The sequence below is a fragment of the Oncorhynchus mykiss genome, chromosome 6 (assembly GCF_013265735.2).
Source record: "Oncorhynchus mykiss isolate Arlee chromosome 6, USDA_OmykA_1.1, whole genome shotgun sequence".
Taxonomy (NCBI): Eukaryota; Metazoa; Chordata; class Actinopteri; order Salmoniformes; family Salmonidae; genus Oncorhynchus; species Oncorhynchus mykiss.
Genome location: NC_048570.1, coordinates 36,256,706 through 36,281,839, shown reverse-complemented (window position 1 = coordinate 36,281,839; position 25,134 = coordinate 36,256,706). Strand labels below are relative to the sequence as shown.

Here is a 25,134-nt window from a genome sequence, read left to right as displayed (position 1 = left end):
TTACCTCAAGAGGATGGAACGTGGATTAGGGATACGCACTTGCATATCAGGTGACGTGCCGATCAGCTGAAATGGAGGAGACGGGGGAACAAAGTGAAAATGACACCTCTCGGAACCTGGGGCCTAAAGGGGAAGACTGGGTGAAAGCATGTGGAAGCTTTTTAGGGCTTTGATTTTTGTGGAACCCAACAGGAAAGTATCCTGGAGGCATAGAGTCAGGTGAAGATGGAGTGGGAATTGTCATGGTCTCAGACTTTGGTTTTCATGCATATATAATTATGCATAGTTTATCACATCATTAATACTGTCCTGTTTTGTGTATCTTTTTGTTGCTTTCCAATTCTTGTGCTACTACTCTCTTAGGAACCAGAAGGGGGAAGTGGAGAAACTTAAAGCTGCTCCATCTGACATAGAACGAGACAGCAGATTCAGCTGGAATGGCTTTTTGTTGTGTGATGACAGATGGAAATTAAACTGTGTGATCATAGTACAGAGGCCATACGTCTGTAAATTTGTAAACCTCGCGGTGAATGTTTGTTCATCGTTTGTTCCATTTGTTTGTTTGTTTAATTCATGTTTTATAATCATTTGTTCGTTTTTTTCATTCATGTTTTATTATCATTGTTTATCCATTTATTAGTAATTTCTAAGTTTATGTAAATTGAACATTAGGATGCTATTGTTCAAGAGGAGGGACTGTTGGATTCGACATTTTGAACATTGAGATATTAAAGACATGATAGATCAGACGCATAAGTATATTAAGGAGTGATATCTGTAGAAAGACAGTGGCTGTGGAATGTGCTGGGTGGACGGGAGGAGCTCAAATGATTGCTATAGGGGAGGCATATGGACACCTGTGGACTAGAAGAAGGAGGGGTTGAGGTCAGGAGGTGAGGTCAGATCCCCTGAAGGGAGTAATAAAGGTTTACTACCCTTTTCCTGTGGAACCATAAGATGTAAGGATTGGAGAGAAGGAGGAGTGTCTTAAGCTGATATGGGAGAAATGTTGGGTTGTCTGAATAACAGCTGTACAGAACCTTCGGGAAGAATTCAACTTTGTTAAAGCTTCTCTTGTGTCTGTGAGTAATTTACTCTGTTAAAATAAGAACCTAACACCCTGAATCAAATGATGAAACCAGCGGACAAACGATTTAAGACATTCTGGTGTTTTTTTCAGCTCAATTTGAGTTTTTATTAGTCAGTAAAGCAATGTAACGTTATTGATCTGTCCGTTTCCCTAGCTAATTCCCTCCTTTTCACACTGACACGGTATATACAGCTCTATAGGCTTCACTGTGCACAGTCAGTACACAACACTATGCTCATCATGTCTTAGCAGGATCAGATGGTGACAGGTGTCCCTGCAGGGTCAGACAGCCAGGGAAGACCAGTCTATGACAGTGCAGAGGTGAACTTTTGCAGATACAAGATCTCTGTGCAGCAAACACTGGACAAGCAAGAAGCTTCAACGATTGACAAGGCAGTCCGACTAACCTCTAAAATTGATTTCCAAACTGTATCAAGGGTTGATAGGCTTTTCCCGATGACACAAAGCATATAAAACAAACATGGGAGAAAGACCTGGGAGACACTATTGATGATGAATGGATACAGATGTGTTAGAATGCCCAGTCATGTTCATAACATCTCAGTCATAAATTACAGCAGTTTAAGACCATCCACAGAACATACTATATGCCAGTGAAACTGAATTACATGCAATCAGAAATGTTATTCCTCTGCTGGAGGTGTAAAACACTAAAGGGGACATATTTGCATATGTTATGATCTTGTGAAGGCTGGCTGAATTCTGGCAAAGAGAGTATGTTCTTGTATCTCAGAGTGTCTACAGACTCTCTTCTCCCTGTTTTGTTTACTTGGAAATGTTGATACTGGAGACTGATATCAGAAGAAACTACGTAAACTAGCATTTATAGCGGCTGTCACGCCCTGATCTGTTTCACCTGTCCTTGTGATTGTCTCCACCCCCTTCAGGTGTCGCTTATTTTCCCCAGTGTATTTATCCCTGTGTTTACTGTCTCTCTGTGCCAGTTCGTCTTGTATGTTTCCAAGTCAACCAGTGTTTTCCCCGTACTCCTGCTTTTTGCGTTCTCCTTTTTCTAGTCCTCCTGGGTTTTGACCCTTGCCTGTTTCTGGACTTTGAACCTGCCTGCCTGACCATTCTGCCTGCCTTGACCACGAGCCTGTCTGCCACTCTGTACCTCCCTGATTCTGATCTGGTTTTGACCTTTTTGCCTGTCTATGACCATTATCTTGCTTACCCCTTTGGATTAATACACATTGTAAGACTCCAACCATCTGCCTCCTGTGTCTGCATTTGGGTCTCGCCTTGTGCCTTGATAGCTGCTACGAAATGCATTGCCATTCATTGCAAGGCTGTTTATCCTCCCACAATGGATGGAAGAAATGTCAAGTTATGTATCACTAGACTTGATTTATTACAAGATTAAGGGTACACTGCAACTTTCATAAGGTCTGGATGCCTTATATGGAATACTGTACGACAAAAGGAGTTTATATTGGAAACATGCCCACATCAGGGGAATTACCTATTTAGGCATCCCCTAGCTGCCGGGCAGCTCAGTCCTGACCCTGGGGTCTGCCGTCCTGTTGGTTGTCACTCTGGCCTTGGCCTAACACACCTGGAACCAATTATGAACGTTTCACTAAGATCCTAAAGCTGAGTGGGGTGTGTTGGGTTGGGGCGCTGCAGGGCTGTGGACCCCTAGGGGCAGGACGGGTTGACCCAGCAATATTGTATTCAAGTAAAAAAAGAGCTCCACGGTACTATTGTGCCTATTATATCAATTATATGGAGGGTCTACTGTTTCTGTGTGTTAATGTGTATGTATTTTAGAAAACACTTATTTTCCAAATCTTTCCTTGGGAAGGAAGTTGTGTTTTGGGAAGAGTTGACTAGATTGGTGGGGGTCGGGGCGTGCAGGCGGCTTGGGCTGATTGGTCGGTCTGGCTGAAATTTGATATAGAGGTTGTTTTAAGACATTCAAACGTCTTTGTACTTTATCTGTAAGAGTTGTTCATTTGTTAGGCTACTGGTTAAAGGTGCCACACAATATTGACTATTGAATTACTTTTGATCTAGTTCAGTCTTATCAATCTCTTAAACATATTTCATACCTAGCTTGATGATTGTGGGCATTTTTGCTTACTTTGTCGTTCTAAATAGAGACCGCTAGAAGGGCCATGGGTCATATTAGATTGTGTAGAAACCTTTAGATGCCCCCAAAGAAGGGAGGACCCCCCCCCCCCAGACCCCTGCCAAGTTATGCCCCCCGTCTTCTAAAACCAAAGTTGCACCCCTGTGTATTTAATTTGTATTTCAGAGCTGTAGTCTAACTTTCCAATAAATGGTGAAATGATATTAGGATAGCTATGAGGCTCGTATGTGTAAAATAATTATATTTTGAGACCAAAGTAATGGTGGATTGATGAGAAACATATGAAATGGTTTCTGAGGGAATTGCCCTGGTACTGACATTTTCAGTGTCTTCAAGAATTGTAAAGATGAATTTAAAGGTATTCTCCGGGTTGGCTGGTTGGGAAGTGCTTGTAATGAATAAGAGAACAGGTGGGAACCATACTGTAGGTGTAAAGAGCAATGAAATGTATCTGGCAGAAATATCACACTAAGTCTTAAGTCCAGCCATCACCTATTTCAATGACAGAACAACAGATTTGGCACTTATGTGAGCAATTTTGTTGTTTGTTCTTGTGGTGATTTAGAAAATTTTGGCAGCAGGGTTGAATGACTCTTGCATTATAATGGTCTTGCTTAGATTTAAATCTTAAATAGATTTGCTTAGAAACGACTGCTCCTGGTCACCGTCATTACATCCTGCAGGGCTTTGACATGCTAACTGTACCAAAAATGGAGGGACACTCAGTCAATGACATTGAACAAAGGACAAGTCTTCAGTTCCTATTGATTTTCGCCATAAAGTGCTTCTTGGCAACAATGCTTTGGCACAAGTATTTCCCATTGAAGAAATGATTGAAGATGTGAAATTGAAGTCTTCCACCAGAAAAATAAAACTTAATGCTGGCGTAGACATAGACCTTGACCTTTTCTCAATTGGATTTCCTCAACTCCCGCGTCCTCTCGGATCCTTTTGAAAAAGGTCAAAGGTTATTGAAGGTTGGCGGCGAGGAAAGGGAACGTGGACGAAAATATGTTTGTATGAAATCAAATGTTCTATCATCAGGAAACAAGGTAAGACCCAAGTGCAGACTGTGTGAAGTAACAATGTTTATTGTAACAGGGGCAGGCAAACGACAGGTCAAGGCAGGCAGGGGTTGATAATCCAGAGTAGAGGCCAAGGTAGAGGACGGCAGGCAGGCTCATTCAGAGTGGTCAGGCAGGTTGGTACAGGTTCAGGACAGGCAAGGGTCAAAAACCAGGAAGCCGAGAAAAAGCGAGACTAGGAAAAAATCCAGGCGCTGAGAAAAACCACTGGTTGACTTGACCAAACAAGACAAACTGGCACAGACAGACAGAAAACACAGGTATAAATACCCAGAAGATAAGTGGGGAAGATGGGCGACACCCGGACGGGGTGGAGACAAGCACAAGGACAGGTGAAACAGATCAGGGCGTGACAATTATATTGACAAGATAGTCGAGCAACCACTCTAACAATGGGAATACATGTTCTAAAAGGTGGAAGGCAGGCAGGTGAGAGGATGCGAGATCAAGTGGCACCATTCTAGCCAATGAGAGGGCAGATACGTGTGTGAACAACAGCCACAAATTTTATTCAGAGCTAATCTGCCCTGAGTTCCCTGCAAATGTGAATGTGTCTATTTCTTTGATTTATTCTATGCTATCCTTCCAATTTGAATGGCAGCTGAGCTCTTGTGAATGAAATCATCATATTTGTCATATCATTGTGTTTTTTCTCCTGCTTGTGGGTTTTTGCAGCATGGGCGCACACACAGACATCTATAGAACACAATATTGCTATGCTGCCATCACGTGGACATGAAGAGGTAACTGAACTGTGCGTTGAGTGATCGTTATTCTAGTTCCAAATTAACATGCTATAAATCAAATTGACAACAAACTGTCAAAAATGTTGATCATACCACAAATGATTTTCATTTTTAGCTTTTAATTTATCGCGCAACATAAAACAATATTGTGGGTTGTACCACATACACTATGTATTCACATAATACACCATACAGCTACAAAGAGAGACTGAACAAAAACAAAACAACTTTTTTACATACTGCATACTTGACATGAAAACATAGAACCAAGAACAATCTTTGAACTCAAAAAGGAATGTAGCTGCCAGTTGTGGTGTTTTGTTTGTTTTCTGTTTATTTGGGGCAGGATTTAAGCTTGAGCCCAGCTTTAGAACTGAGAGGGGGGTATAAATGGTGATAATATTTGTGTGTGTGTTTATGAGAAAGAGAAAGGGGGACAGCGAGGGGTGTGAGGGGGAGGGGGGCGGTGAGGGAGAGAAGGAGAAAAGGATAGAGAGATGGACTGATTATTATATAATTAATTTCAAAGTTGCTGAAATGACAAGTCCACCTATATCAATCAGCGCATTTGTAATAACCTAAGTATTACAATACTTATATTTGATCAAATTAACCTCATGTAGCCAATTAGCAATTACATTTTTTGTTGACCAAATTCGATTCTCTCTCATTGACCTCCATACAAAAATTCCTCACTTCGTGGTCATATTTTCACGTACAGATTTTGGGCTGCGTAAACCCTCTCACTTTGCCTCTTCCTCTCTGATGAAATGAGACTCTCCTATTCCTCCTGCGTGTCATCAGGCAAATTACGTTTACAGTGGTGTATGCCAAAATAAATGTGTCATTTTTTTTATTTTAAATTAAGCTAATTAAATGAGTTGTGCAAGTCCTTTTATAGATAAAACGAGACGCATCTTCTTCTTCGGTCATGCTTTAACCTCAGACCTCCAAGGAATCCTTGCAGGAAAGATATCATCCCATTATGAGAGAAAATAGCGTAATTGCATCAAAGTACACCCTGCACCTGATTGGCGACTCTTTTGATTTGGGTGATGAGGTTGAACGATGTTGGATTGGACGTTGCAGGAGGTTTAATTCCGTCCAACGTGTAATTTGTTGACCTGGGCAGTGGTTATTTGATTGGTACAGTGTACAGATGGGTAATGGAGGGCGAGGCAGAAATGACAAGGTACTGTGTCATGTCCAGAAGTCGTGATAGAGGCAAGGCACGATGAGGTGCAAAACACATTTTATTCACAGCTAATCTGTCCTAAATTCCCTCCTAATGGGAACGTGTCTATTGGTGTGATTTATTCTATGCTATACTTCCAATTTGAATGGCAGCTGATCTCGGTGAATGAAATCATCATATTTTGCATATCATTGTGCTTTTCCTCCTGCTGCTGGGCTCTTGCTGCAAGGTCGTACATGCGCACACACACAGAGACAGTCAGACAGAGACAGTCAGAGGGAAACAGTGAGAGACAGAGACAGACACAGACAGACAGACAGACAGACAGACAGACAGACAGACAGACAGACAGACAGACAGACAGAGACAGTGAGAGAGAGACAGTGAGAGACAGTGTGAGACAGACACAGACAGAGAGTGAGAGACAGACACAGACAAATAGACAGAGATAATCAGACAGAGACAGTCAGACAGACAGTGAGAGACAGTGAGAGGCAGACACAGACAGATAGACAGACAGACAGAACATAATATTGCTGTGCTGCCACCACGTGGACATGAAGAGGTAACTGAACTGTGCTTTGAGTGATCGTTATTCTAGTTCTAACATGCTATAAGTAAAATTGACAAAATGTAAAAAAAAATATTGATCATACCACAAATGATTTTCATTTTTAGCTTTTTATTTATCGCGCAACATAAAACAATATTGTGGGTGGTACCACATACACTATGTATTCACATAATACACCATACAGCTACAAAGAGAGACTGAACAAAAACAAAACAACTTTTTTACATACTGCATACTTGACATGAAAAAATAGAACCAAGAACAATCTTTGAACTCAAAAAGGAATGTAGCTGCCAGTTGTGGTGTTTTGTTTGTTTTCTGTTTATTTGGGGCAGGATTTAAGCTTGAGCCCAGCTTGAGAACTGAGAAGGGGGTATAAATTGTGATAATATTTGTGTGTGTGTTTATGAGAAAGAGAAAGGGGGACAGAGAGAGGGGGGAGGGAGAGATGGGGGGGGGGGGGGAGAAGGAGAAAAGGATAGAGAGAGAGCTGGAAAGTATGTGAGGAAATATGTGAGATGTGTAAGCAGTTAGTGAGTGTATAAGTACGTAAGAAAATAAGTGCATGAGGGAGAAAAATAGAGTGGGAGTACACAATTGTTCCAATATTGTTCCAATATTTTAACATTCTCCCCTCACCATTAAAATGTACAACATACCCAAAACAGTCATGTTTAATAGAATAGCTTCCGCACATACACTGCAACAAGTTCTCAATTAAGATAACAGTCTGTTCACTTCAATATAATATGATCATTCAATCCCCATACCAGTTAAAAGTACCTTATGGGGACAAGGATTAATAAAAGTGTATGTATGAAATGTGTGAGTGCTTCAATTCAACAGTTGTCTTTTTTTGTTTGTCCACTGCCTTGAACATGAATGGGACGTTCCCATAAGATCAGCACCGGAGCAGTTCCCCACCCACTGAAACGGACATATTTAAAATAATAGTTCCTCTTATCATTCTAAGAGCTATAAAAAATATCAGTGATATAATATAACCCCCCTCCAACACACACACACTATTCCACGGGGGGGCACCATAGCACCAGCCTCCTTTGAGCATGTTTCTGTTATTTCCATCACATCTTGTATAGAAATGTACAAAATTCATCTGAAGAATATAATGACCGGCACCCATTATTACATACTGAATGAATATGACTGAATCATTATAACTGTGTGTGACTCATGCATTATCGTTTTTTAAAAGGGGGGAGTTTGTTCTTAAAGTGAGAATAGAATACAGTTGAAACAGGATCATGAGTAGTGGTGAGACAAAGGAACAGGCATATTTTCCCCCAGTCTCTAAGTTAGTCAAAGTCCTGTTGGTCATGTCTGTGACAATCTATGACAATTAACAAAAGACAATATTACAAACTATACTACCAGGTATTACCTGGTGTCTTCCAGTAATACACTGTACCTTCAGTCTGGTACTACAAGTGTTAAGTTGTCATGGTTTTTCATTAAGGTTACATCGTTTACTACTGTTATAATCACTATCGTTGATAATAATAACCAACAACCACATTGAAAATGAGTTACGGCGGTGGCAACCTCTCACCTCATAGTCTAACACAATGAACAAGATCGATGGCTGGGGCTACACCTCACCTCTGTCACTAGAGTTCTCTCACACATTTCTGATGAGTTTGATTCTGCACCTGTTTGATTCTTGTGTTTAAAAAAAATCAAAATATTTTGAGCTCTATTCAATCCGTATCGTTGAAGCGTTAACAGATTTCGTGATAGAAATGTAGTCATTTCCGATTGCGCCGACATGTGATGCATTTAGCGGGAATGCCGTCTCTTCCAACACCAGACCGTTGCGTTTAAATTTCAATTGGGCTTTACCACTGAATTCCTGCGATACGGATTGATTACAGAGCCCTTCGTTTAGCATTGGTTCTCAGAACGGACATCTAGATATCATACTCGGGTTTATAAGCAGCCTGATTACTGATTAGGTCTATCTCTTCTCACGAAGGGGGACTGGTTGGTTGCTGTCAGAGGTATCGTGTAGTACAGTACTAATGAAATCCGGACAGCAGTATTGAGTATACATCTACAGACACAACAACATATTGGAAATCACTGTGTTGCTTTCTGCTGCTGAAGGCTGTCTGACAAACTGACTGGACTTAAAAGCCTGGAATCATTCATGATTTAGTCATTATCCCTCACCAGTTAAATAATCTTAGCTAAATATTTTAAATATTTACATTTTTTTTATCCCCCCCCCCAAAAAAAACACAAACCAAAAAAACGAAGCTTCAAGTTGTCAATAATCTGTTATTTTTTCAAGATTAAAAGTGCTTTTATAAAATCTTTTCTTCTGTATGTACAATTTGTATTACCTATAAAAAAAAACGAAAAACAATCATCATTATCATGTAATAAATAAGAATAAAAAAGTGGATTAAAATGAGTTTAGATAAGAGAGCACACAGGGAAGCTGTGGACTAATGTTCATCATGTTTCTCTGTCCTCTGTGGTGCCTGTGTGTGTGTGTTTCTAGCTTTTTGCAACCATGACCAGTGTCTCTGCAACGTTGAGGTATAGAGAGCTCTATATCGACAACTTCATAAGCACCAGGGTTTTTCATCTCAGAAGTGAGCACCAAGCAGGCTCTGGTTCTCACACGCACTTACACACGCACGCACACGCACACACACACACACACACACACACACACACACACACACACACACACACACACACACACACACACACACACACACACACAAAAGCTAAGAGCTGGATACAACATGCAGCACTGCACTGCACTGAGTGAGAGGCCTCTCTAACAGGCGGAGGAGGATCTTAGTGCAAGATGTGGAAAAAAGATTCACAACCTCTTGTAGCCCAGTCCACTGTGGTGCACATTAGATAGAGACAGCTGGGGTTCAACCCACTGACTGCAACACTTGATGACTTAGGGCCAATGCAGAGGCAGCCAGGATTGGTGAATAAGGTTTTACTGGCTCTGTTGTGACAATGTATGCATAGAGACAAACCTAGCTCTGCTTCAAGACAACAAACAGCACCATGCAGAAGCAGGACTGACTGACTGAGCCCTTGGTGTGTCGACATGCGTAGAGAAAGCACCAGTGTGTGTTTAGGAGTGCATTTCTGGCCACACACTATTCCCATCTATGTCTCCGGTTTCAGTGTAAAGGCCTTGCGTGGCCTGTGCTGCCTGCGGTCGTTGGAAGGACCAGACTTTGGCGGCCATGCCTCGGTGGTTTAAAGCAGTAAGGCATTGCTCTGTGCTGGCTGGATGACAAGAGCTTTGTGTGTGTGCGTGTGTCTGTGTATCAGTGCACCATTTTACAGGGGCTTACAGGGGAGTCATAGAACTGGAGGGATAGATCTCTCAACCAACACCTGAAGGATGACGAGGACTTCCAGTGCCTGTTGTTCTACTCACTCTACGTCTATGCCATAGAAGCACCCAATTCCTTATATTCAGCATCTAGTGCCATGAAGAGTAGAGAAATGGAGTGACTGACAATCTCCCTGTGAAAAGGATGAAGGTCAACATGAAGCACCAATAGAGTGAGATGGATTGGTAGGGTGAGAGTAACAATGACGAGAGAAGAACCCTTCTCTTCACAGCAAGGCAGACAAGAGAGGAGTTTTAAAAAAAGGCATGAGTTTCGTTGCTAAAAACCGGATGGTTCTGAGAAGTTTCTGTGGGTGGTGGCGTTTCTCTTCACTCTTTCTGGTAATGATTAGTGATTCAAATGTTTAGAATTCCATGCTGGAAAGACTGTGTTGAGGAGCCTTGCAGTGCTGAGAAAGGCCAAGTACAGTCACAAGAATGTCAAAGGCCTACGGAAAAACAACAAAGAAATGGGCAGATTTCCAGAAATATGGGAAAAAATAAAGATCCGACTGAGAGACAGAACCCCTCGGGGAAAAACCAAAACCAATCACATCATTAATAACAACATGAAGGACAAAACAGCCATATCAAACAAAACAAACAAATCAACTCAGCATCATAAAAATAACAATACCTGTAATAACAACATTGACAGTAACAATAGCAATCGTAATAATATTGATAATAATAGTAATAATTAGGAGGATCATTAAAATTCTATGAAGAAGGAGAAGCGATGGAGTCCCCCCGCGGAGGAAAGAGGACGAGCACCACAGGCAGCGTGTCTGTATGGCCCAGGGTCTGGTCCAAACTGCTGCCTGACATGAGGTACAAAAACAAACAAAACAAAACGAGGAGTTAAACCAGTAGTCCCCCTCCTTCCAGCCCAGAGGAAACAGAGCAGGAAGAGAAGGATGGAGAGAGACACGGGACTAAAGGAAGGGCTGAGACACTCCTCCCTGGCCTGCTCAGCCCTCTCTCCCTCCACCAGTCTGTGTCTGTGTGTCCATCCATCCTCACACAAAGTGGCTGTAGGGCCCGGTGAGGGTGGTAAAGGCGTAGGGGGATACAGTGATGGTAGAGGTGGTGTGTCGCGTGGAGGCCAGCCGTGTCACCGGCCCCTCTCTCTTGTCCGTGGTCTGGCCAGGCCCCGGGCTGGCCCCTGCTGCCGTGGCCCCCAATTTGCGTTTCTTCCCAGGTTTGATGTCGTCGTAGGGCAGCCCCAGTAGAGCTGCCTCCTGCTGCCTCTCTCTAGCCCGCTCCGCCAGCATCTTCATCTTGGCCTCCCAGATCCACTGGCCGTGGCACGGCTGGTTCATGTTCTTGTGCTGGTAGAACACTAGGGAGATGCGGGTGGGGTGAGAGCGGTCAGGCCTCTTGAGCGGTGTGGTGGCGTGCAGCTCGCGCCGGGCGCACTCAATCAGGATGGACCCGTGGGCGGGCGCCACCGCCACCCCTCCGATGCTGGGGTCCAAGAAGTTATGCTCGCTGTCCGACCACCGCTCTTCCTCCTCGAGGTTGCGAGGAGTCTCAGCCTGGGACTGTCCATCCGACTGCTGTAGGGCATCGGGGAACAAGCGTCCCTCTGGGGCCGGGGACGGTGTACCTGCCATAGAGCCTCCGGAAGACTTCCAGGCCTTCTCCTGGAGCCCCAAGGGGGTCGAGCCCCAACTCTCGCCCGCCTTGGACCACATCTTGTCGGGGAAGCCTCCGACGGGACTGGGGCTATAACCAGCAGGAACCATGCTCATGGGCCAAGCCTTAGGCTGAGGGCTGGAATCAGGGCTGTCCCAGTGGTGGGGGGTGCCGGGGTGTGAGGAGGGAAAGGGGGACGGGGGTATCTTTATGGAGGGGGACGGGGAGGGAGCAGGGGAGGCAGTGGGGGTGTTTGGGCCATGGTAAGAGTTCCACTGCTGGGAGTATGGGGAGGGCTGTTGTGGGGGATGCTGATGCTGCTCTTGGAGGTATGGGGACTGGAAAGTCTGGCGAGGTCCCTGCTGGTGAAACTGCTGCTTGTCTGAAGTGAAGGGAGCCTCCGGGGGGCCTGGTGGTTGGAGGTTGCCTTCCCAACTGCTGGGCACCCTAATGCCGTTGGGCTTGTGCCCATGCCAGGGCCCTCCAGCAGCGCCAGGCTGAAGGGTGGTGCTGGGCATGCTGGGACAGCTCTGGGCATTGACCTCCTTATAAACTGGCATATCCATGGGCTCCTGCTTGATGACGGGGGTCCCTCTGTGGGAGGGCTCTGAGGAGGCTGAGGAGGGACGTGATTGGTTGTAGTCAGGCTGGTGAGGGTGTGGGTAAGCGCTGCGTTGGTGTTGGTTGGCTGGGTCTCCGTGCTGCTGCTGCTCAAGGTGGCCTGGGCTCGAGTAGGAGTGAGCCAGCCTGGCCTGGAGGCTCTGAACGTCTGGCTTCTTGTCCAGAGGACTGGGGGAAAACTTGGGCCCCATGTGGTGCCAGGAGCCGTTGCAGCCCTCGTAAGTGAGCTCATGGGGGAAAAGTGTGCTAGGGTTGGGAGGGTAGGTGTAGTAGCTATAGGGCAGTGCTGCCGGTAGATTAGGGCGGTAGCCATTGACAGGGCCTGGTGGAGGTGGAAGGGCAGGGGGCTGGCCATTGGAAGAGAGGCCTCCCCGTGCGTAGTAGCCAGGGCGGGAGGGGTAGACGTGGTAGGGGTCGGCAGCCTGGGCAGGGTAGCCCTCCAGCTGACCATGGAAGGGCTGGAAGCGCTGGTCCACTGGCTCCTTCTTTATGGTGGGCTTCACCTCCTGCTTAGGGATGGCTGTGGAGGAGGGAAGATAGAGGGGTGATAAGACAGGTAAGATCAAGCGGTTTTAACCTCTTGAAACTAGGGGGCACTATTTTTATGTTTGGAAAAATAACGTTCCCAAAGTAAACGGCCTATTTCTCAGGACCAGATGCTAGAATATGCATATAATTGGCAGATTAGGATATAAACACTCTATAGTTTCCAAAACTGTCAAAATGTTGTCTGTGAGTTAAACAGAACTGATATTGCAGGCTAAAACCTGAGGAAAATCCAATCAGGAAGTGCCCCTGTTTTTGAAACCTCTCTGTTGTTATGCATCCCTATTGCCCATTTAAAGGGATATCAACCAGATTCCTTTTTCTATGGCTTCCCTAAGGTGTCAACAGCCTTTAGACATAGTTTCAGGCTTTTATTTTGAAGAATGAGCGTGAACGACCACATTGCGTAAGTGGATAGGTGGGGGCTCTCAGAGTGAGTTGTGCGCAAAAGAGAAAGGTGGCTATACTCCCGGTCTTAGTGAAAAGCCAACTGTCCCGGTTGATATATTATCGAATAGACATTTGAAAAACACCCTGAGGATTGATTATAAAAAACATTTGACATTTTTCTGTGGACATTATGGATATAATTTGGAATTTCTGTCTGCGTTGTCGTGACCTTTCCGGTGGATTCCTGGGCATAACGCACCAAACTAACGGAGGTATTTGGATATAAAAAATATCTTTATGGAACAAAAGGAACATTTGTTGTCTAACTGGCAGTCTCGTGAGTGAAAACATCCGAAGATCATCAAAGGCAAACGATTCATTCGATTGCTTTTCTGATTTTCTTGACCAAGTTACCTGATGCTAAGTGTACTTATTGTTTTGTGGAGTGATCGATAAACTTACACAAATGCTTGTATTGCTTTCGCTGTAAAGAATAATTTCAAAATCTGAGACGACAGGTGGATTAACAAAAGGCTAAGCTGTGTTTTGCAATATTGCACTTGTGATTTCATGAATATGAATATTTTCTAGTAATATTATTTGACTGGGTGGTTCAGAGAGGTTAATGGTTCACTTGGTTGGACTTTTGGGATTGATGGGTTTGATTCCTGCATGGGCTGCATACTGTAAGCCGACTAGCTATAGGTTCGTAACCGGCCGCCACCGGGAGGACTGTGGGGCGAAGCACAATTGGCCTAGCGTCGTCCGGGTTAGGGAGGGATTGGCCGGTAGGGATATCCTTGTCTCATAGCGCACCAGCGACTGCTGTGGCGGGCCGGGCACAGTGCGCGCTAACCAAGGTTGCCAGGTGCACAGTGTTTCCTCCGACACATTGGTGCGGCTGGATTCCGGGTTGGATGTGTGCTGTGTTAAGAAGCAGTGCGGCTTGGTTGGGTTGTGTATCCGAGGACGCATGACTTTCAACCTTCATCTCTCCTGAGACTGTACGGGAGTTGTAGCGATGAGACAAGATAGTAGCTACTAAACAATTGGACACTACGAAATTGGGGACAAAAAGGGGTAAAACTTTTTTTTTTTAAGTAAAAATAAATAAAAAAAGACTAGCTATAGGTGTTAAGTGTAGGTCAGTTTAGATTAAAGCATCTACTCTCGGGCTCCCCAACTGGTAGACCATATGTTCCAGCCCCCAGACCGTCCGTCCAAGAAAAACGATCCCTGATCTGCTCTATGACCACACTATTATCATCGTACTGTAAAGCTGGTTGGAGTTTTGCTCACAATACTAGAGTGATGGGTTTATTGTTATCATCAACCTCACAGTACTCATAAAGCCACTCTCCTACATGTTTATAGTAGAGTTCAGAGGTCATCTCACCTTTATTGCCATTCTGTCTGACAGGGGAGCCAGCGTGCCGGACCTCCATCTTGATCCCGGGTTTCTCCGGCGTCTCTGTGGGCGTTGGCGGCTGCTGCTTGCCCTTCTTCTTCTCGGAGGCACGGTTCTTAGCGTCCAGGCGGCGCTGGCGGCAGGACTTGGCTCGCTCGGGCAGCTTGCGGACCTCGCGGCGGAAGTTGTTGAGCACCTGAATGGCGCCTGTACGCATCTTTTGACGCTGGCCCTCCTCGCTGCCGAACTCGTCTGTGAGGGCGGCCTTGTAGAGGGGAAGTACGTGGAGCTGCTCGTCCTCTGGGATCTCCCCCACCGTACGGTTGTCCTCTTTAGTCAGCGTGCACACCTGGGGGTGAACAGAGGGGTGTTAGCGTAGCGAGAGAGACAGCGTAACTGCTGTGTGTCGTACAGTTGTCCTGCACAACTTTCAAGTTTCATGTACTGGCCCTCAAAATTCTCACTTGCAAGTTCCTTCGCGACAATGCAACAACAATAAGAAATAATAAAAGATAAGAATACGAACATAAAGTAAATGGCTCAGTAGAATAGAATAAACATTTTAGCATAAGTACAATACAGGAAGGCAGAATTTATAGTCCAATATTTACACGTGCTTTGTGGAAGGGGGTATTGGGGGGCAAGTGCACCTGGACCGTACAGGGGGAGTGGTAGGGGTGGAGGAAGGGTTAGGGTGGGACACTCACTGTCTGTTCTATCCTCATGTAGTCAGACACAGACTCTATACCAACCCCCATAGGCCCCCCCACACAGCGGAGCATCCATACAATGTCCACAAATAGAGAGGGAAAGAGCGAGAAAGAAGATTGACGAGAGAGTGACGGAGAGAGCGACAAAAAGAGAGAACGAGACAGGGGCAGAGGTAAGGCTGTGTGTCGTACCACAGTGCAGCCGTTGTAGAGGTTGTGCTGGTCCTTGTGGGCATGGGCACAGAAGTCCATACAGGCGGTGACGCCGGAGAACGGCCGGCCTTCCTTCAGACCCAACCTGCAGTCTGTGGCTTTCGTCTCATTCTGACACTGAGGGACAGGAGAGGGGACACAAGTTGGGTTAGCGTGGTTTTACTCTACAGACCATATCTAGCACTCATTGCAGCCGTGAGTTTTTATTGTGCACTTTTTGGAGGGACACAGGGAAGAGGACGGCATGTCCCAGAACAACCTGTTACTGTACACAACATATCTAACACATAGCATCCTTCAGCTTGTTTTGTTTACTTTCAGATGGACCGTCTACTATTTAGAGTTCCGGTGCTGGTCTCAGTTAGGTGTACACTCTTAGAAAAACCCCCTGTGGGAAGGGTCCTACAATGAACCCCAACGGGTTCTACACGGAACCAAAAAGGGTTCTTCAAAGGGTTCTCCTATGGGGACAGCCGACGAACCCTGTCAGGCTCGAGATGGCACCTTTTTCCCCTAAGAGTGTAAGTGCAGGTAGGTGATGGTGAGTGAAAAGGCAGATGTTACCTGGTTACTGTAGGCCTGTGGGGCCAGCTGCTTGTACAGGGGAGCCACCTCAGTGGCCAGATCCTGGAAGTTATCCCTGAGTTGATCCTCCTAACATACACACAAAGACAGATACCCTGGTAGCTCAATCACAGTGTTAGCTTAGTGTGGTGTGGTCAATAATAATAATTGTACACAGGTGGTATGTCGTTTTTGGATATAAACGCGAGGAAGGGAGGCATCTCTTGTCTGTGGAGGCTGTGAGTCTGTGAGTCTCAGTAGTACAGATATGGTACTACACATTACCTCTTGGGGGTGGTCTCCTGCCAGTCTGAACTTGCGGGGTGTTTTGCTGCGGGCGTACTTGCAGCCGTTGAAGTACATGCTCCAGGAGCAGCCGAAGGAGAACGAAGCTCCACAGCTGTCGGGGTCCTTGCCTTGGCACGCGCACGTACGACTGCAGGCAGGCAGGGGGAGACAGAGAGCACGAACACAGTCAGCACCACTCACAAACCCCCATCAGACACTCACAAGGTAATGTTCATCGTTCAGAAAGAGAACACCTCAGTGCATTGAATGTCTATTGACAACGACAATGAAGTAGTCTGCAGTCCATAAGTAGACTAACTTGCTCATTTATTTTCATGCACAGACGTTCTGTCTGAAAGCCTCCCTCAGTGCACCATCTAAACATCTTTGCACTGCTGAGTTTACTGCTAATTTAAGAAGAATATAAGCATATTCAGCCGACTCATTCGTGGTTCTGTGAACGTTTCCTGTCACTCACTCGTCGTTGAGTCCACAGCGGCGGCTAGTGGGGTTGCCGAACTGTGTGAGGGTGGCGGAGAGCTCTCGATAGAGCTTGTCGCCTAGCGCCCGGGGCACGCCCTCCCACGCCATGATGAGGATGATGATGAAGGCGTTGGGACAGTGGTGACCCGCCCGGGGACGCACCAGACACAGCAACTTCTCTGTATCACTGCCCCGACGAATCACCTGACGGGAGAGGGCGAGAGAAAGGGAGAGAGAGAGTGAGAGATTGACATCCGGATTCTCCTCTACTCTATCAATAGTGTCTGTTGAGAAGCCATGAACCCGTTAGCAGGGTGTCAAAGAGAGTGACAGAGGTAGAGAGTGACAGAGGTAGAGACCTCCAGCTGGGCAGGAGAGGGCTCAGGGAGACCCCCTACTGGACCCCCTACTGCTTTACTGTCTGAGGGTGAGGCTGTGGTGTTTGTCTACTACCTCTGCTCTACTCCCCCTCATTTTCACTAATGGCTATTAGTATATAGAAGGAGTGAAGTGTGAAATGTCTGTTTGGTTTTACAATGTCTGGTGAAAGTTGTGTGTTGATAAGAAATTGTTTGTGGTTACCTACACTAGTGTGTTGTGTCAGCCCAAGGGCCAGTCTGTTTGTGCTACCATGTCAACCCCCTGTCACTCATGGTCATGTTTGGCTTGGTAATGAGACCAATGGAGTTGGTTAGAGCACACACAGATCTGGGACCAGGTGTTGACACACAAATCTGGGACCGGGTGTTGACACACAGATCTGGGACCTGGTGTTGACACACAGATCTGGGACCAGGTGTTGACACACAGATCTGGGACCAGGTGTTGACACACAGATCTGGGACCGGGTGTTGACACAGATCTGGGACCGGGTGTTGACACACAGATCTGGGACCTGGTGTTGACACACAGATCTGGGATCAGGTGTTGTGTAAGGTTAGGCTTTGTTTGTTCTGTGAGAGGTAGGTTCAGTGTTTTATGTACTCACCCACTTGGCGATGGGACATCCCTGAGAGCTCTTGCCTTCCCGGCCGGTGTAGACTACCTTTTCAATACGGATAGCATCTCCCTTCTCTCCATACCTGCACCGAGAGACAGACAGTACAGTGTGAGTGTATGTCTTCCTGAACACAACAGTTCAACTGATTTGTTTCCAGTATAAAACGTTCACATCGTGCCTTAAAACACCCGTGAGCTGTGGTATATTAACTAATGGCATTATTGGTTAGTAAGCAAGTAGCCTATGAGCTTCTGCATGACCATAATGCAAATATTTGAGAGTTGAAGGTGTCTTGTCAAACACAGAAACCACAAGCTGGCTGGCCAAGAGGAGTGTTCACAGGACACCGTTGATATTCACAGAGGCGTGACGGGAGCAGCCAAAGCCCAACATAATCTGACCAGAACATTGTTAGTCAGTGTGTCTGACGAAGAGAATGAAACCCGAACCCTTCAGGGCCGTCCACGCCATGCGATAACTATAACGATAATTATAACCATATCATTTTTTTGTTTTTTTTGTTTTTATCGTTCTTGTTCAAGTGAACAGGAGCATTCGAAGCTTCAATGATAACCACAAAGAGAGCGGAGATCGACTAACGAGAGCTACGGTTTGTCCCTGTCCCTCCGATGATAAAGCGTTGACAGCCAATCAAAAAACGTGTTCTATTGAAGAGTTTGTCCTTGGTTCTAGGTGTGCGAGGCTGCTTGGAACAGGAGAGAAGGCAAAGTGCACAGTAACGTTGCCTGAATAACTGGGCATGTGTGAGCATATTGGTGGCCACATTAAATTATAGGACGACTTGGGAGAATGATCAACGTCAAAACAGTGCCTATCTGTACGAGAAGGCCATGTTTTCTGATGGTATCTGTTAACGGAGATACAACCCGACATAATACACACTATGACGAGCCTGCTAATATGCCTTTCTGGACCTTGTAAACTGCAAAGAAAAGTCCCATTAGCCTACTGATCCAAATGGCTGCATAATCAGGCCAAGGCTTTATGCAGTTATATTGGCATGAGTCATTCAAAACAGGACGTTGGAGCAGTTACTCAAATTAGCATATGCATCACTGCAGTTTTACAGTCCTGTAGAATAATTGTGTACTCACTTGATACAATAATACATTCCTCATTGCACTGTGTCGTTGTCTCCTAGGTAGAATAATGTTCTTGTTTAAAAATGTAGAAGTAATCAACAGTGGAGCTTTGTGTGCCAGAAAGGACTTGCAGAGCGCAGCCTGGAGGAATGCACATATTTATTTATTTGTCCTGCACTTTGACAGGTAAATATGAATAGCCCTACTATTTAGATAATGACTGGCCTAATATTTAGCTTCTTACTTTGGCTACAACTCTAGCCCTTCTCTTCCAGCTGTTCCAGTGTGCAATAGGCTATATGGCTACAATAGGCTATATGGCTACAATAGGCTATATGGCTACAATGGGCTATATGGCTACAATAGGCTATATGGCTACAATAGGCTATATGGCTACAATAGGCTATATGGCTACAATAGGCTATATGGCTACAATAGGCTATATGGCTACAATAGGCTATATGGCTACAATGGGCTATATGGCTACAATAGGCTATATGGCTACAATAGGCTATATGGCTACAATAGGCTATATGGCTACAATAGGCTATATGGCTACAATAGGCTATATGGCTACAATAGGCTATATGGCTACAATAGGCTATATGGCTACAATAGGCTATATGGCTACTCCACTATTGCTCTTCTCGTGAAATCGCAGGAAAAGCTATAGGCTACAAAATAGGACATTTCTTTAGCACTTTTTATACTAGGCCTAATATCATTTTGTGGAGAGAAGCAGGCCTGCCCTTGCTAAAATGTAAAAAAGGCCTTGGGTAAATGAACTGTCAGTTAAGGAGAGAGAGTGCGTTGGTGTGATCCCTTTGGCCGGTTATGATACTATGGTTGCACTGATGCATTGCACATGGTTGCACAGGACATACAGAACGATGAGCACAGTGGGAAAAAAGATCCAAGCGAATTGACAAGCATAAAAAAAATGGAAATCACTTGCAAACGACTTGAGCAAAGAGGCAAGCAATGTCACGTCAAAGACGTGCAGGCTAAACCGCGTTTGTTGTAGAACTGCTACATTCAAATACAAGTTTCAATATTATTTTTCATTTTCATTGGTTTAAATAGTACCCGCAAAACACCAGTCTCAAAGTAAACAGTGAAGAGGCGACTCTGGGATGCTGGCCTTCTAGGCAGAGTTGCAAAGAAAAAGCCATATCTCAGACTGGCCAATAAAAGGAAAATGTTCAAATGGGCAAAAGAACACAGACACTGGACAGAGGAACTCTACCTAGATGGCAAGGATCCCGGAGTCGCCTCTTCACTGTTAACGGGGCCTCCCACTCCTTTTTCTATTCTGGTTAGAACCAGTTTGTGCTGTTCTGTGATGGGAGTAGTACACAGCGTTGTGCGAGATTTTCAGTTTCTTGGCAATTTCTTGCAAGGAATACCCTTAATTTCTCAGAACAAGAATTGACTGATGAGTTTCAGAAGAATGTTCTTTGTTTCTGGCCATTTTAAGCCTGTAATCGAACCCAGAAATGCGGATGCTCCAGATACTCACCTAGTCTAAAGAAGGCCAGTTTTATTGCTTCTAGTCTAAAGAAGGCCAGTTTTATTGCTTCTAGTCTAAAAAAGGCCAGTTTTATTGATTCTTTAATCACAACTACAGTTTTCATCTGGCAAAGGGTTTTCTAATGATCAAATAGCCTTTTAAAATGATAAACTTGGATTAGCTAACACAACGTGCCATTGGAACACAGGAGTGATGGTTGTTGATAATGGGCCTCTGTACGCCTATGTAGATATTTCATTAAAAAATCTGCCGTTTCCAGCTACAATAGTCATTTACAACATTAACAATGTCTACACTGTATTTCTGATCAATTTGAGGTTATTTTAATGGACAAAAAATGCGCTTTTCTTTCAAAAACAAGGACATTTCTAAGTGACCCCAAACTTTTGAACTGTAGTGTATATATATATATATTTTTTGGGGGGGGGACATAAAAGAATGTAAAAACTACAGGAATTCCGCTCCAAGTGATTTTACTTTAAGAAATCTGTTCCCAAGTATTCACACGCATAATAGATACGTGATCATATACAAATGTACGCAACATGTCGATCTTGTCTTATCGCTGCAACTCCCCAACAGACTCGGGAGGCGAAGGTTGAGTCATGTGTCCTCCAAAACACCCGCCCGCATAACCCGGAAGCCAGCCGCACCAATGTGTCGCTGACATCCGAGGTCACCCTGCAGGTGGATGCTCCAACCTTAAACCTGACCCTTACTCTAACCCTAAACCTAACCCTTACTCCAACAAACCTAACCCTTACTCCAACCTTAAACCTAACCCTTACTCTAACCCTAAACCATAACCCTAGCAAGCGGTTGCATATCAACATGTGCAGTTGATCATTTGTGGATACTATGACCTAATCTCTTGATCATCTATAGGGAACTATCCAAATCAAGTGTAACCGCATCCGTGTGCGTTGGCTTGGTATATGTGTATGTGCCTGGTTAGGTTCTGGCGCGTGTCCCTCGCTGCACAATGTGTAAAGAGATGTGGCTGAGTTAGCTACCAGCATTACTCAGATGTTCCTTCTTCCCTGTGTATCATACCTGTCATGTTGATAACGTCACCCCTGACCGGGTCTATCATGGTGGGACACATGTGGCTTTGTCCTTAATGGGAACTCATTCACCAATTATCAGCCGGTCAAAGTGTGTTGGCTCGGCCTCCACAGGGGTGGGCCAATGGGGTCAGAGGTGAGTCAGAGGTCAGGGGGAGACTATGGAGGGCTTTAGTTCTTACGTCATCTCTCAAACAAAGAAGGCTCTCCCTCCTCTCCTCACCTACCTACCTACACCCCCCCCCCCCCCCCCCCCCCAATCCATCCTGATGAGTCACTGGTCTATAGAAACAGTCCTCTGTCAATATAATGGCCAGTCACTCTCGGTCCCGGTCCCCTATACAACAATGTGTGGGTCCCAACCTAAGCAGCCCCCCCATGTTTAGTCAGTGAAAACTCAGCTGCATTTGAACTATTCCTGTTTTGTCAGTTGATAATTGCGTAACTATTAGGATACATGGTAAATGTGATTGTTTCCATTCCCTAGTTTCACGTTACCATTCTCCCAAGAGGAATTATGAAACTGAGTCTATCCATTCCCTAGTTTCACGTTACCATTCTCCCAAGAGGAATTATGAAACTGAGTCTATCCATTCCCTAGTTTCATGTTACCATTCTCCCAAGAGGAATTATGAAACTGAGTCTATCCATTCCCTAGTTTCATGTTACCATTCTCCCAAGAGGAATTATGAAACTGAGTCTATCCATTCCCTAGTTTCATGTTACCATTCTCCCAAGAGGAATTATGAAACTGAGTCTATCCATTCCCTAGTTTCATGTTACCATTCTCCCAAGAGGAATTATGAAACTGAGTCTATCCATTCCCTAGTTTCATGTTACCATTCTCCCAAGAGGAATTATGAAACTGAGTCTATCCATTCCCTAATGAAAATGTACTCGGTTTGATTCTCATTATCTCTCTCTCTCTCTCTCTATATATATATAGAGAGAGAGAGAGAGAGAGAGAGAGAGAGAGAGAGATATATATATATACCGCTCTCTGTCTCCCTCTCTGTCTCCTCCTCTCATCTCTCCCTGCCTCTCCTTTCTTTGTCTCTTCCCCTCATCTCTCCCTACCTCTCCTTTCTCTCTCTTCCTCTCATCTCTCCCTACTTCTCCTCTCTCTTCCTCTCAACTCTCCTTACCTCTCTCCTATCCTCTCTCTATGCCTAGCCCTCTTCTCTGTTTGGTCTGATCTGCTGATGCGGTTATTTCCTGTTCCTCCTATTGGATTCTGGGTCAGGGATTCCCTGGGGACAGGATCACAGGGGTGTTAAGGGGGGGAGAGTAGGAGGACAGCAGCACTGGGGAGAGAGAGCAAAATAGAGGGAGGCATGGAGAGAGAGAGAGAGAGAGAGTGGGAAGAAAAGAGAGAGTGATGCTAGCTCACAGCTGTGAGAGAGTTTGATGCCAATACTCTTGTTCATAGGCAGAGGATAGGAGAGAAGGAATGAAAAGAGGGGGAGAGAAAGGGAGAGGGCAAAGGGTAGAGAAAGGAAGACAGAGGGAGATGGGGAGGGAAAGGGGGAGAGAGAGGGAGAAGGAAAAGGGGAGAGAAAAGGAGCGAGCGAGAACGAGAGAGGGAGAGGGGGAGAAAGAGCAAGCGAGAGTGAGAGAATGTGAGGGAGTGGGAAAGGAGAGGGAGAAGGGGAGAGAAAGGGAGATGGGGAGAGAAAGGGGGAGAGCGAGGGAGGAGGGGAGAGAAAGGGAGGGGGGGAGAGAGGGAGAGAGAGGGAGATAGAGAAGAGGAAAGGGAGACAGAGAAGGAGAAAGGCAGAGGAGAGACGGAGAAGGGGAGAGACGGAGAGAGAGCGAGAGGGGGATAGAGAGGAAGAGGGGACAGGAGAGAAGGAGGAAGAGGGAGAATGAGAGAGAGACTGTGAAGAAGAGGACAGCTAGCTCTGCTCTAGGTGAATCAGGAGACTGCCATTGCCAGTTGCGTGGCTGTAATCTAGGGTGCTAAAATCCCTGGACAAGCACACCAGCTACAACAGTATTTTGTAGTGTTTCCTCCACCCACCCGTCAATTTCAGTCCATGCTCCTTTTCCCTGCCTTATCTAGAGGTAAATACTAGTATGTATCATACTCCTATGGTTTCTGAGTTATTTCAGTCTGTCAGTCTCTTCTCTAACAGGTATCAAGTATGCTCCAGAAGTCTCACCTGGTCTCCATCAGGTCTCGTATGGAGGCCACAGTGGGCCCAGAGCCCAAGTGATTGTAGTACGGACCCTCATCCTTCTCTAGGATTTGCTCTGTAAAGAGAGAGATAGAGTTACAGACAGAGTTCACAATGCAGTCCAAATTCAACCAACATTGTAACTTCCATTTGTATGATTTGGATTAGTGCAGGACAGTTCTGTGACATTGCAGGTATCAGAAGTAGTAGTGCCCAATTATTCAGATCTAACAAGCCATGGAAACAACAAGGAACCATAGATTGGTGTGACTGAAGCCAGATGTAAAACCACACACACTTCCTGTATCCTGTGACTGACTATGTTATGACAGGGGAATAGTGGTGAGCTTCTGAATAAAGGGAGAGTCTGGGTGGGGACACTACAATAGAAACAAGGGTGTTTGAGAGAGCGAATTAGTCTGTGTGTGTGTGTGTGTGTGTGTGTGTGTGTGTGTGTGTGTGTGTGTGTGTGTGTGTGTGTGTGTGTGTGTATGTGTGTGTGTGTATGTGTGTGTGTGTGTGTGTGTGTGTGTGTGTGTGTGTGTGTGTGTGTGTGTGTGTGTGCGTGCCTGCATGCGTGTGTGTAAGAAGGAAAGCTAGAGTATGAGAGAGTGTATCTGAGGTCACATTCCTGTGACAGTGCAGGGAGGAACCAAGGCAAGGCGTGGTCAGAGAGAAGCAGGAAATACTACACAGGACTACTGGCCTAAATAGTGTGTGAGAAAATAGTTGTGTGAGGGGGAGTAGTGGTTCCATGTTTGGAATCAGCAGAGTAGAGGGATTTGTAAAACTATGCTTGCTTCTCTGAGAGAAAGAGAGAGAGAGAGAGAGAGAGAGAGAGAGAGAGAGAGAGAGAGAGAAAGAGACAGAGAGAGAGGAAGAGACAGAGAGAGAGAGACAGAGAGAGACAGAGAGAGGAAGAGAGACAGAGAGAGACAGAGAGAGAGAGAGGAAGAGAGACAGAGAGAGAGGAAGAGACAGAGAGAGAGAGAGGAAGAGAGAGAGAGAGAGAGAGAGAGAGACAGAGAGAGACAGAGAGAGGAAGAGACAGAGAGAGAGGAAGAGACAGAGAGAGAGACAGAGAGAGAGGAAGAGAGAGAGAGAGAGAGAGACAGAGAGAGAGAGAGACAGAAAGAGAGAGGGAGAGAGAGAGAGACAGAGAGAGACAGAGAGAGAGAGAGAGACAGAGAGAGAGAGAGAGAGA

The 25,134-nt window shown here is 45.4% G+C and overlaps 1 protein-coding gene across 5 annotated transcripts in view; it reads right to left on the bottom strand.

The window, feature by feature from the left end:
• Positions 1 to 6,891: 6,891 nt before the first annotated feature.
• Positions 6,892 to 25,134, bottom strand: part of LOC110525859 (methylcytosine dioxygenase tet3) — a 61,046-nt gene continuing 42,803 nt past the window's right edge. For all 5 annotated transcript variants that reach the window (XM_036980012.1, XM_036980013.1, XM_036980014.1 and 2 more), the window contains 8 exons: positions 23,916 to 24,006; positions 18,044 to 18,137; positions 17,051 to 17,259; positions 16,570 to 16,720; positions 16,285 to 16,374; positions 15,700 to 15,837; positions 14,786 to 15,146; positions 6,892 to 12,973 (listed from right to left, as the gene is read on the bottom strand). In XM_036980012.1, the coding sequence (XP_036835907.1) occupies positions 11,214 to 12,973; positions 14,786 to 15,146; positions 15,700 to 15,837; positions 16,285 to 16,374; positions 16,570 to 16,720; positions 17,051 to 17,259; positions 18,044 to 18,137; positions 23,916 to 24,006 (2,894 nt within the window). In that variant the 3' untranslated portion in view covers positions 6,892 to 11,213. The remainder of the gene's footprint in view (positions 12,974 to 14,785; positions 15,147 to 15,699; positions 15,838 to 16,284; positions 16,375 to 16,569; positions 16,721 to 17,050; positions 17,260 to 18,043; positions 18,138 to 23,915; positions 24,007 to 25,134) is intronic.